The following is a 14,623-nucleotide window of genomic DNA, read 5'->3' on the forward strand; positions in this document are numbered from 1 at the left end:
AAAAGACATTTTGATTTATGATAAACAGATGGGAGATCATTGATGAATAAAATAAAAAGGAGTGGCCCAAGGTTAGAGCCTGAGGTACCCCCGATGTGCACTCAAAGAATTCTGATTTATATGTTGAATTTTTACATATTGTTTTCTTGCTTGAAGGTAGCTCTGAACAAGATGAACCAGAGTATCGCAGAATCCCAACACTTTAATTTTCTTATCAGAAGTCTATGGTTGATAGTGTCAAAGGCTTTTGATAAATCTGTGTAAATAACATCAGTACGCCCTCCATCATCTAGAACATGTGACACTTCATTACTAAAAACCATAAGATTGGAAACAGTGGAGCGACGAGGTAAAAATCCATGCTGCTGGGGTGAAATAATTCTCTGACCCTGATCATAAATTATGGAATAAATAACTTTTTCAAAAACTTTAGAAAAACAATTTAAAATAGAAATTGGCCTATAATTTTTTATATCATTTCTATTTCCAGATTTGAAACTGGAGTAACCCTTGCCACCTTCCATTTTGAAAGAAATTTACCCGTCCTCAAAGATAAATTAAAAATAAATTTCAATGGCTTTATCAAGACTGCGGCACAGCCCTTAACAATAAAAGTTGGAATCGCATCAGGACCCTCAGAGCAGCCAGACTTAAGCTCATTAATCGCAGACAGGATGTCATCAAAAGAGACTGACCCAACACCCCCATTCAACAATGAGCAGCACTCAGACACCTCAGGAACCCTCTGTGCATCAGGTGTATCAGCCTCATAAACAGATTTAAAATATTTAGAAAACCCATCGACGATATTTGCCCCACAGTAGGACTCTCCGTCAAGTGTCATGGTCGACTCCACAAAAGAAGTTTTTCTTTTCGAATTCACATACTTCCAGAATTTTTAAATTATTTCGCAAACTATTTTGAATTCTACTAAATATGCCTCATAGGCTGCTGAAATTCTAGTTTTAAGAGATGCTCGTAATGTTTTAAATATATTATCATGATAGGGTGAAGTCCTTCTCTTTCTTGAACACTTATTCTTCAATTTCAAATCAGATATGATATCATGTGTGAACCAGGGAGGATACTTATTATTTGAAAAAATCACCCTCCTCTTAGGAATGAACTCATTGAAATGATGGTAAAGTATTTTATAAAACTTATCTACTGCAGAGTCAACGTCACCACTACAAAAAACGGAATCCCAACTGCAATCACGGAGACTAAGATAGAGACCGAGAAAATCTCCTTTATGATATTCATAATGAAATTCAGGTGAGTGGCTTGAATTTAGCCCTGACGTCGTCACTGAGTATGAGGCATCCACACATAACGCAGGGTGATAACCATCTTCAGGGACAAGTGGATCATCGCTCTTCATTACTTTTACTGGAAATGATAGATAATGAGAGATCGGACACATAGCAATAACAAAAGAAAATCAATGGATGAAAATAATATCATATTGGCATTCAAGGACAATGTAGAGAAGAACTGGATCAACTTCCGGATTCAATAAAATGATAGTCATCGTGGACACAACTTCATTTAGTTTGAAGCAGCTTGTTGAAGGCGGTGCAGGAGAGAGATGGTGATATGTTCGAGCGTTGCTTTTTGTATTGAAACTAAACCAATTTCGATAATGGTTAATCTAAAATTTTGTCAGCAGTAGCTTATATGCCTGAAATATCGCTTCAAAATGGTGATCCTCACGTCAATCATGTGAATTAAAAAATGCCATAATAATAAATTCATTCATTTAATCATGACCATAAGGTATTTTAGTGCCTAATGAGTAAATTCTCATGAGTAAATTCTCATGAGTAAATTTAGAGTAATGCGTATATTCTCGGCTACCAAGGAAAAATCACAAACTTCTCTGATTCAATTCTTTCATAAGTTCTCATAAATGAATGTTTTTCTCCAAAAACATTCAGGAAACTCCTCCCAAACAGTTATAAATTCAGCACAATACAAAAATTCGTTCTGGTTGTGGCTCTGACATGGAACCGTGTTCCATTCAAGTGGTACACTTAGATACTAGTTCTGTTTTGGTACAGGGTTGAGTTGATGCATCGAATACGCGGGTAATGTGTTCAAGTGTTTTCGCAGCTTTCTTCTCCGAGTGGTCTCGAAGTGTTGGAAAGCATTTTTGTTATTCTTGACTGCGGCGTTATTATTTTCATAGAAGTGTCTGCCCGGAAGAAACTTCCTTCCTCATCGACTCCCATTCCGAGCAGAAACTCACAAATTCCTTTGCTATTGCAGTTATCTGCTGTATCACTTAGAAATAAGGAACATCTTCATCACTGTTTGTAGAGAAAACACAGCTCTGGTTAGAAATCATGGAGCTGTCTAGCTGATGAAAGACTACCCCTATCATCAGGCTTCTAGCGCAACATACAACCATACACAATAATATTCTAGTATTGTTTTGTTTCATTCAACTTTTTTCCTCTCGACATATTATCTTTCTTCTTTTCTACAAAAGTTCTGTTTCCGGTATTCTGATCATTTCTGCTTCTCTGCAAAATTTACATTCTCTAGTACTTCAATGAAAAAATAAAAATCTCCCGATTTTTACTCGGTTGAAGCAGTAGTACGAAAATAAAATTCTTCCTATGGAATTTTTTATCAACTCCTTAGTGATTGAAGTCGGGAGCTCACAAATTCCTATCCTATTGCAGATATTTGATGGAAATAAGCCGCGCAGCTCGAGTCGTCGCAAAGGAATTGCACCTTCACTTTGGAGAAACATTTCTTTGTATTCAACAAGTTGGTCATTTACAGATTAGATTAAAGATGTTCCACTGATAGAAATATTTTTGCTGATAATATGGATTATGACCTCCGATTATAAGTCAAGGAGTTTTAATTGGAATTGTACAGTGATATGATCTAATTCCAAATACCAATTTGCCACAAATCTATGGAGAGTATGAATAACTGTTGAGAAGATATGAAGAGACGAGACAGTGATCAAAAGAGGGAGAGAAAATATTTGGCTGATCAGACTGAAAAGTCTTGAAAATTCATCAGCATATAATTGTTCAGGTTCAAATCCAAGTGGACCAATCTAACGGAAAAAAGATACAAGATGACAATGAATCAATCATTCCATCCCATCGACAAAGCTCGGAGAAAACAAATTGAGAGAAATGAAGAATGATATTTGGTTCAAGATAAATTAGTACTGTACAAATGAGTTGGGACAGAGGGAAGTGGAAAAAGGAAGACATTTTCTGATAAGAAGAAAAGCATAGGATGCGTTGAAGGAGAATGAAGAGAAGAAGGGAAAGTAGGAAGAATGATAAGAATATGATGGAAAAGAAGAATGAAAACTATTTCTAGAACACAGAATAAACATACAAGAAGGTTTGTGAAGAAGCTTCTGTGCCAAGTGTTTATGTGTGTTGGACGTAAATAATACCATCCTCTCACCCCCACTGGACAGAAGAATGGAATTCACAAACTAGAGGGTTGTCTAAACCACCTGTGCTGCATCCCATGTTCTGTCAGTTTCTACAGAATCCGATGCTCATTCACAAGTTGAGGTTTTTTGTATACAAAATAAAAATTTCCAATATCAGATGAAAATAATATCATATTGGCATTCAAGGACAATGTAGAGAAGAACTGGATCAACTTCCGGATTCAATAAAATGATAGTCATCGTGGACACAACTTCATTTAGTTTGAAGCAGCTTGTTGAAGGCGGTGCAGGAGAGAGATGGTGATATGTTCGAGCGTTGCTTTTTGTATTGAAACTAACCAATTTCGATAATGGTTAATCTAAAATTTTGTCAGCAGTAGCTTATATGCCTGAAATATCGCTTCAAAATGGTGATCCTCACGTCAATCATGTGAATTAAAAATGCCATAATAATAAATTCATTCATTTAATCATGACCATAAGGTATTTTAGTGCCTAATGAGTAAATTCTCATGAGTAAATTCTCATGAGTAAATTCTGTAGAGTAATGCGTATATTCTCGGCTACCAAGGAAAAATCACAAACTTCTCTGATTCAATTCTTTCATAAGTTCTCATAAATAAATAATGTTTTTCTCCAAAACATTCAGGAAACTCCTCCCAAACAGTTATAAATTCAGCACAATACAAAAATTCGTTCTGGTTGTGGCTCTGACATGGAACCGTGTTCCATTCAAGTGCTACACTTAGATACTAGTTCTGTTTTGGTACAGGGTTGAGTTGATGCATCGAATACGCGGGTAATGTGCTCAAGTGTTTTCGCAGCTTTCTTCTCCGAGTGGTCTCGAAGTGTTGGAAAGCATTTTTGTTATTTTTGACTGCGGCGTTATTATTTTCATAGAAGTGTCTGCCCGGAAGAAACTTCCTTCCTCATCGACTCCCATTCCGAGCAGAAACTCACAAATTCCTTTGCTATTGCAGTTATCTGCTGTATCACTTAGAAATAAGGAACATCTTCATCACTGTTTGTAGAGAAAACACAGCTCTGGTTAGAAATCATGGAGCTGTCTAGCTGATGAAAGACTACCCCTATCATCAGGCTTCTAGCGCAACATACAACCATACACAATAATATTCTAGTATTGTTTTGTTTCATTCAACTTTTTTCCTCTCGACATATTATCTTTCTTCTTCTCTACAAAAGTTCTGTTTCCGGTATTCTGAACATTTCTGCTTCTCTGCAAAATTTACATTCTCTAGTACTTCAATGAAAAAATTAAAAATCTCCTGATTTTTACTCGGTAGAAGCTCCATATCATATACAGTAGTACGAAAATAAAATTCTTCCAAATGAAATTTTTGTCAAGGTGCAATTCCTCACTGATTGGAGCCTAGAACTCACAAATTCCTATCCTATTGCAGATATTTGATGTATCACTTGGAAATAAGCCGCGCGGCTCGAGTCGTCGCAAAGGAATTGCACCTTTACTTTGGAGTAAAATGTTTTGTATTCAACAAGTTGCTCATTCACAGATTGGATTAAAGATGTTCCACTGATAGAAATATTTTTGCTGATAATGTGGATTATGACCTGCGATTATGAGTCAAGGAGTTTTAATTGGAATTGTACAGTGATATGATCTGATTCCAAATACCAATTTGCCACAAATCTATGGAGAGTATGAATAACTGTTGAGAAGATATGAAGAGACGAGACAGTGATCAAAAGAGGGAGAGAAAATATTTGGCTGATCAGACTGAAAAGTCTTGAAAATTCATCAGCATACAATTGTTTCAGGTTCAAATCCAAGTGGTCCAATCTAACGGAAAAAAGATACAAAATGACAATGAATCATTCCATCTCATCGACAAAGCTCGGAGGAAACAAATTGAGAGAAATGAAGAATGATATTTGGTTCAAGATAAATTAGTACTGTACAAATGAGTGGGACAGAGGGAAGTGGAAAAAGGAAAACATTTTCTGATAAGAAGAAAAGCATAGGATGCGTTGAAGGAGAAGGAAGTGAAGAAGGGAAAGTAGGAAGAATGATAAGAATATGATGGGAAAGAAGAATGAAAACTATTTTTGGAACACAGAATAAACATACAGAAGGTTTGTGAAGCAGCTTGTTGAAGGCGGTGCAGGAGAGAGATGGTGATATGTTCGAGCGTTGCTTTTTGTATTGAAACTAACCAATTTCGATAATGGTTAATCTAAAATTTTGTCAGCAGTAGCTTATATGCCTGAAATATCGCTTCAAAATGGTGATCCTCACGTCAATCATGTGAATTAAAAATGCCATAATAATAAATTCATTCATTTAATCATGACCATAAGGTATTTTAGTGCCTAATGAGTAAATTCTCATGAGTAAATTCTCATGAGTAAATTTAGAGTAATGCGTATATTCTCGGCTACCAAGGAAAAATCACAAACTTCTCTGATTCAATTCTTTCATAAGTTCTCATAAATGAATGTTTTTCTCCAAAACATTCAGGAAACTCCTCCCAAACAGTTATAAATTCAGCACAATACAAAAATTCGTTCTGGTTGTGGCTCTGACATGGAACCGTGTTCCATTCAAGTGGTACACTTAGATACTAGTTCTGTTTTGGTACAGGGTTGAGTTGATGCATCGAATACGCGGGTAATGTGCTCAAGTGTTTTCGCAGCTTTCTTCTCCGAGTGGTCTCGAAGTGTTGGAAGCATTTCTGTTATTCTTGACTGCGGCGTTATTATTTTCATAGAAGTGTCTGCCCGGAAGAAACTTCCTTCCTCATCGACTCCCATTCCGAGCAGAAACTCACAAATTCCTTTGCTATTGCAGTTATCTGCTGTATCACTTAGAAATAAGGAACATCTTCATCACTGTTTGTAGAGAAAACACAGCTCTGGTTAGAAATCATGGAGCTGTCTAGCTGATGAAAGACTACCCCTATCATCAGGCTTCTAGCGCAACATACAACCATACACAATAATATTCTAGTATTGTTTTGTTTCATTCAACTTTTTTCCTCTCGACATATTATCTTTCTTCTTTTCTACAAAAGTTCTGTTTCCGGTATTCTGATCATTTCTGCTTCTCTGCAAAATTTACATTCTCTAGTACTTCAATGAAAAAAATAAAAATCTCCCGATTTTTACTCGGTTGAAGCAGTAGTACGAAAATAAAATTCTTCCTATGGAATTTTTTATCAACTCCTTAGTGATTGAAGTCGGGAGCTCACAAATTCCTATCCTATTGCAGATATTTGATGGAAATAAGCCGCGCAGCTCGAGTCGTCGCAAAGGAATTGCACCTTCACTTTGGAGAAACATTTCTTTGTATTCAACAAGTTGGTCATTTACAGATTAGATTAAAGATGTTCCACTGATAGAAATATTTTTGCTGATAATATGGATTATGACCTCCGATTATAAGTCAAGGAGTTTTAATTGGAATTGTACAGTGATATGATCTAATTCCAAATACCAATTTGCCACAAATCTATGGAGAGTATGAATAACTGTTGAGAAGATATGAAGAGACGAGACAGTGATCAAAAGAGGGAGAGAAATATTTGGCTGATCAGACTGAAAAGACTTGAAAATTCATCAGCATACAATTGTTTCAGGTTCAAATCCAAGTGGTCCAATCTAACGGAAAAAAGATACAAGATGACAATGAATCAATCATTCCATCTCATCGACAAAGCTCGGAGAAAACAAATTGAGAGAAATGAAGAATGATATTTTGTTCAAGATGAATTAGTACTGTACAAATGAGTTGGGACAGAGGGAAGTGGAAAAAGGAAGACATTTTCTGATAAGAAGGAAAGCATAGGATGCGTTGAAGGAGAAGGAAGTGAAGAAGGGAAAGTAGGAAGAATGATAAGAATATGATGGAAAAGAAGAATGAAAACTATTTTTGGAACACAGAATAAACATACAATAAGTTTTGTGAAGGAGCTTCTGTGCCAAGTGTTTATGTGTGTTGGACGTAAATAATACCATTCTCTCACCCCCACTGGACAGAAGAATGGAATTCACAAACTAGAGGGTTGTCTAAAACACCTGTGCTGCATCCCATGTTCTGTCAGTTTCTACAGAATCCGATGCTCATTCACAAGTTGCAGGTTAGTTGTATACAAATTATAATTTCCAATATCAGATGAAACTGATAGTCCCATAACCTGAGAGTAATTTCCATTGTTCATCGACGAAGGTTATTTATTAAAATATTGATTATATCGAAATGGTCATGATAATTTTAATCTACTGTACTCTAATATTTTTATTGAATAGGAGTAATACACTGTAACGCAGATACAAATTATATAAAAATTTATTAAAAATTATATTAAATTTATTTTTCATTTTTTGTTATTATCATAGACTTTGAAAATTTTTGTTACATCAACATTCATTAGATTTTTGCACAGGACTGCAGTTTCGTGTTTAAACCAACTGTATGAGAGACTACTAGCTTCACCAAGAATAACTACTAGGACTATTGGCTCGAGTTGACAGTGTAATTTGGAACAATCTTCTGCTGTAGGTCTACTGTGTTGGTTTCAACACGAAATTGCAGTCCTGTGTACAGATCTAATAAATGTGAATGGGTCAAGGTCAAAAATGAATCTGTGTTCTCTCAATATTATGGAGAAATTCCACAATATCCATTCCTATTCAACAAACTGTATCAATGATATTTTCAACTCTATATTTATCTTTATGAAAATACCATACTGAGTTGTCAATTCTTGTTTGTATAATTTACTTCATCTTTTCAATAAATTAGTACATCAAAGAAAAAAAATGTCATGAGAAACAGCATCCTCTTTCTTATTAGCTAGGAAAGTAGCTAGCCTATGTAGCTTGCTTTTTTCATTATCGCAAGCTATTGGTGAGAAGTGGGACGGGACAATAAAAGAAAGTTGAAAAAATAGAGTAGGAGGTAGACTAATAAAAGATGCAGTTAAAAAAAGAGAGTAGGAAGTAGAAGATACAGTTGAAGTATACAGATAGGAGGTAGCTTCCAAGGCAGATATCGATCACCAGATTGGTGGTAAAATTTGCAATCAATGAGGAATGATCCGATTGACGAAGTTGAAATGTGCAAACTCTCATTGGTCGTTGGTGGGGTTGCTGATCGGAGTCCGCAGAATCCTCGGCACTTGTTATATTATAGCCGTACGTTGAACACCGGTAACTAAACTTTTGCACAGTCTGATTGTACCGAACTTCCAGCAAAGTCCTAATGGATTTGCCGTCCCAAAAGCCTCTGCAACTGAAATCCCTACATTGCTAAAAAGTTGTAATAAAGCAGTATTTGTAATAAAAGTTTGAATAAGCTTGTAACCTGAATGGTGAAGTAAGTTCGTAGCTCGTATGTGGGGTAGACTAAATCTCAATATACCTGTGTAGTCAAAATCTCCTGAGAAAAGTACATATAGAATGTAGAGCTGCTCCTGACCACACGAATACTCAACGGGCAGTTTTTCATTATAAAAGTGAATACGCATTTTTGGTTTTCTATATTTCATCCATTTTTCTTCACAGATTAATGAGTAATTCCTTCCAATAAAACACATCTGTCAAGAGGATTGAGCTAAGCACTTGTGAAACTCTATTGAGAGAGCTGATTTTAGCAATTCATTCGAATTGCTTCCCCGAGAGGTGTAAAGTATTTGATATTTTTATCAACGCGAAGGCTTGTTTCTACAATGAACACGAAGCAATGAGGTAGTGGAGAGATTTTTTTTAATTCAATGATACATTGCTCTCTAGTCTAGGGACTAATGAGCAACTTTTTTCTGTCCTATAATACTAATAAATACTTCATACAAGAGAATCCTCCATTCTAATATTATTAGTACACTGCTTATGACTGTACTACACAGGTTGGTTTCACTCATTTCCACTGCTCTGCTTTTCACTGGACACAAGACACTTGAATCAGCACTGGACCAGTTCAAATGGCTTCTTCCTTTTCAGCCTCCTCACCAATCTCCTTCATTTTCCAGCAGCTGGATTGCTTCGATGTTGTCGTGTAGGTGGAGTCGAGCCTCGTGTTTCTCTGGATTTCGATGCATACCAGGTCGACTTGCAGGTCTCTGTGATGGTCGCTGTTTTTGACGTACCTAGGAGCATCAGCAATGTTTCTCAGCACCTTGTTTTGGATGCGTTGTATGACTTTGATGTTACTGTCTTTGGTACACCCCCAAAGTTGTATACCATACGTCCATACTGGCTTTAGAATCTGCTTATACAGGAGTACTTTGTCTGGAATTGACAGGATGGAGCTCCTTTCAATCAGCCACCAGAGTCTCTTTTATTTTATTCCCAGCTCTTCTCTCTTCTTCTTAACATGGACTTACCAGCGAAGCTTTGCATCTAAAGTCATACCTAGGTACCTGGCATCATTGGAAATGAGGCGGAGAGAAGTAATATCTTGTATTACTAGTTGCAATGAATGCGAATTTATTAATATATATTGTTTTATTATTTTGATTTTCTCCCATTATACTAGTACAATAATAATTGAGGCATATTACGCGTAATGGGTTGAGATATGAGCTTTTGAAAAGCATCCTGGAATGAAAAATAGATGGCAGGAGACCCCCAGGACGAAGAAGAATATCCTGGTTGAGCAATCTGAGAACCTGATTTGGAAAGAACTTTGACCAATCTGAGAACCTGATTTGGAAAGAACTGAATTTTCATAATTTAGTTTATCGATTTTGAATTCAGCGAATTACGCCAGGCTCTCACAAACACAGGCTTAAGTCTACATGTGAGCCACTCATAACGTAAGGGTATATATAAATGTAATGTAACTGTACTGTATTATTTGTAAATTGTGAGAATAAAATTTGATTTGATTTGAATTATTCCACAGCACAACCAATGAATTAATTATTCTAGCTAAAATATTACTCTAGTAATATGATTGCCAATGTTCAAACCAGACAGGCACCCTAAGAAAAAAGATTATTGTACTTTTCAGAGTTCTTCATAAAAACACTACAGGATTCTGTTCACATTCTCCATTCACTGACATAAAAAATATATCTACTCATACGATTCTCATTATTCACAATATGTACGATACAGAACGATACTGGGAGTCTCAACAACATCATTTTAAAATAAGTTTCAATTTTTGAAGAAAGAAAAATACAACTTCTTTCCGATTGTGGTGAAATATTGTTATGAATATTATCAGATTACAGGAGGTGCAACAATGCAAGTTACCGACATTATAAAAATCAAGTGACTAAAATGCTAGCTACCAGTTCTTTGGTGACTGGTAGAATGATTCCATTCATTCGATTGTCGGTTTAGGATGAAGTCCTTTTCCGGGGTGTGAAGACGAGCTGCAAACTGAATGAAAGAGGAGAGGAAACTCACTTGGCTAAGGAGTTATTTGAAATGGCTGAGCGTCAACAAAGTGAGTGAATCCCTCCCAAAGCTGCAGGCTCTTCCGAAAAAAGCAGCTGCCTTTTCAAGTAGCCCCAATGTCCCTTGTCCTTTTGTCCCTTATAATCAAGTTATCTACGCTAACCCCATTCTCAATTCAAACAATATTTCGACAAATACGACTATTCTTAGAACTGCTCCATATTACATAGACTTGTACATGCATTATTATCATTTTTCTAGAGAATTCGCTGACATTTCCCGTTTCTAGACTATACAAGCATAATATTCCCTAGGAAGTCAGTATTGAACATCTTTTCTATCAGTCAAGATTCTCTCTTGAGGAATAAAGTCGCTCCTATTCAATCCATTCACGTGAGATTTGAATGACTTCATTCATCTGTCTCCATTCCCTCTCAAACCAGATGCCAATGCATTGTGGAATTGTGGACAATAGAAGTATTGTATTTATCTATTTATTTGAAAATTTACATATTTGAGGGCACCAGGAACTGAATCCCATTATTGCCCTCATAACACTCATAACATATTGTGAGTGATAATCCCATATCATACTATCCTAACATTCATCAAATTAATCTCTTACACGTATATCCAGTGTATCTCATCCAGTGAATATAATTTATACTTATATACTTATACTTATTATACTAATTTATATTAATACTTTTTATATTTGGTGTATCTAATTTTTCCAATCATTATTAGCTATTTTCAATCCTATTCAAATCTTTGAATCAAATTTATGACTATTTTCAACTACAAACAGAAACTACTTCCAAATAATAAGCTGGAACCGTTAGTAGTCTCAGGCTCCGAAATATAGGTCTGCAAGAGTCACGGCCACAAAATGATTTAAACCTCTAAGATCACGAACTACTTTTTTTTGCATCATGAAAGCCTATCGGAAAATAACACTGTAGCATATCAGTGACAGAAAACAGCAATGATACACCTTGAGAGTCGTTCTCTGATTGGGGACATTAATGATGGTTCTCAAGGCAAAAAGAGCATGGGAGCATAGAATAATCTTTCAAACAAGAATCTAATGTGATGATACCATCTTAGGCTATTTCGCAGTTCAACTCCAAGAAACTTGACTGAAGACACTGCCACATACTTATCTCTTGAGCTTATTATAAGTCCTTGAAAACGATCTATTTGACGATTTGAGGAGAATTTCATAATATTTGTACTACATGAATAGTATTTTGATTCCTATTCTCAAAAATGTTTTCAAATCATTCACCACTTTTTAGGTGACAAGCTACTTTCCAGTAGCAACAGCAACAGTAGCAGCAGCAGCAACAGTAGCAGAAGCAACAGTAGCAGAAGCAACAGTAGAAGCAGCAACAGTAGTATCAGCAGCTACATTAGCAGAAGCAAAAGTAGAAGCAGAAAAGTAGCGACAGTAGCAGCTGCAAAAGTAGCAGCAGCAACAGTAGCAGCAGCAACAGTAGCAGCAGCAATAGTAGCAGCTGCAAAAGTAGCAGCAGCAACAGTAGCAGCAGCAGCAGCAGCAACAGTAGCCGAAGCAACAGTAGCAGCAGCAGCAGCAGAAGCAGCAGCAGCAGCAGCAACAGTAGCCGAAGCAACAGTAGCAGCAGCACAGTAGAAGCAGAACAGTAGCAGCACAGTAGCAGCAGCAACAGTAGAAGCAGAACAGTAGCAGGAGCAACAGTAGAAGCAACAGTAGCAGCAGCAACAGTAGAAGCAACAGTAGCAGCAGCAGCAGCAACAGTAGCAGGAGCAACAGTGAAAGCAGAACAGTAGCAGCAACAGTAGCAGAAGCAACAGTAGAAGCAGCAACAGTAGCAGAACAGTAGCAGCAGCAACAGTAGAAGCAGAACAGTACAAGCAACAGTAGCAGCAACAGTAGCAGCAGCAACAGTAGAAGCAGAACAGCAGCAGCAACAGTAGCAGCAACAGTAGCAGCAACAGTAGCAACAGCAACAGTAGCAGCAGCAATAGTAGCAGCTGCAAAAGTAGCAGCAGCAACAGTAGCAGCAGCAGCAGCAGCAACAGTAGCCGAAGCAACAGTAGCAGCAGCAGCAGCAGCAGCAGCAGCAGCAGCAGCAACAGTAGCCGAAGCAACAGTAGCAGCAGCAACAGTAGAAGCAGAACAGTAGCAGCAACAGTAGCAGCAGCAACAGTAAAAGCAGAACAGTAGCAGGAGCAACAGTAGAAGCAACAGTAGCAGCAGCAACAGAAGAAGCAACAGTAGCAGCAGCAACAGTAGAAGCAGAACAGTAGCAGGAGCAACAGTGAAAGCAGAACAGTAGCAGCAACAGTAGCAGAAGCAACAGTAGAAGCAGCAACAGTAGCAGAACAGTAGCAGCAGCAACAGTAGAAGCAGAACAGTACAAGCAACAGTAGCAGCGACAGTAGCAGCAGCAACAGTAGAAGCAGAACAGTAGCAGCAACAGTAGCAAGAACAGTAGCAGCAGCAACAGTAGCAGCAGTAGCAGTAGCAGTAGCAGCAGTAGCAGCAGCGATAGTAGTAGCAGAAACAGTAACCGCTGCAATAGTAGCAGCATCCACAGCAGCAGTGCCTTTCACGCTCAACTGACAACTAACAGAACGGAGCAAAATGGGTCAATAGGCTTGAAGGCTTGCTTGTAATAGTCGACGTTGTATTCGCAAACCTGCAAGGGTTTGTTACCCAGCTTACAAGCTCGGCCATTCAATGGCTGCCTTTGCTCCTTGCAATGCGTAGTTACTTGAGCTGCATGTCGACCGCTAAACCCTAAGCTCCAGAAATGTTCTGGACCATTGACTCCAGCCACCTTATACTAACACACATTCTCACTGCTACAAGTTATCAAATACCATCGAAAAATCTCAATTTCGAACTGGATTACTATCAACTAATATGCCGTGAGTTATGCAAGAATATTATTCTTTAGAGCACTGAGCATTCTGTAAAATATGAACTTCATAGGTATTAATAGTTCGAATAGGTAAATATAGGTAAATATAGGTAAAATAGGTAAATAGTTCGAATAGGTAAATATAGGTAAATATAGGTAAAATAGGTAAATAGTTCGAATAGGTAAAACAGTTCGAATTCATTAAATAATAATTAAACCTCAATGCTTACTATAAATAAATAATAAGCTTCATTGACATCCTTTAAAGAACAAAAGTATATCATACGAGATAAATAATAGTTCGAAAAATTAAAATTTTTATAGAAATAGAAAGAAAAATAAAAATCTTAGTACCCTTTTTGAAATATTTTATCACAACATGTTTCGGACATTGATGCCATCTTCAAGTGATATGAAGTAAATAAATAAATACTGCTAGAAGATTCTTATTTATTTATTTACTTCATATCACTTGAAAATGGCATCAATGTCCAAAACATGTTGTGATTGAATATTTCAAAAAGGGTACTAAGATTTTTATTTTTCTTTCTATTTCTATAAAACTAGCCCTATACAGAAAAGAGGTGGAACAGCTTTATTTACATAAAGCATTTTTTTGTTATAACTCGACGATTATCTTCTTTCATCTTTCTCTATCTCTGGCTATGGTGAGCCACATGCCTCCCACGCGCTGTTCCATCTCGTCCCTCCATCGAGGGACCTTCCTCTGGCGCAGTCCAATGCTTACTATGAAACAAGAAATATAAATAGGCTACTCCTCATCAATACTAATAGGCGGCCAGGTTGATATATTGGTCTGGAGCAGTGCAACCTTTAGTCTTTTAGCAATGCTTGGTCGTAAGCTTGAATGCCGTCGGTAGACATAAATTTGAATAAC

General features: G+C 37.0%; 1 protein-coding gene across 1 annotated transcript; it reads left to right on the forward strand.

Annotated features, from left to right (window-relative positions):
• The first annotated feature begins 10,802 nt into the window (after positions 1-10,802).
• LOC120349694 (uncharacterized protein DDB_G0271670-like) lies at positions 10,803-13,025 on the forward strand. The gene is given in 3 exon segments (XM_039420209.1): positions 10,803-10,865; positions 12,361-12,437; positions 12,776-13,025. Coding segments are annotated over 3 exon segments (390 nt in total).
• Positions 13,026-14,623: the final 1,598 nt, after the last annotated feature.

Source organism: Nilaparvata lugens, chromosome 2 (assembly GCF_014356525.2).
Source record: "Nilaparvata lugens isolate BPH chromosome 2, ASM1435652v1, whole genome shotgun sequence".
Lineage (NCBI taxonomy): Eukaryota > Metazoa > Arthropoda > Insecta > Hemiptera > Delphacidae > Nilaparvata > Nilaparvata lugens.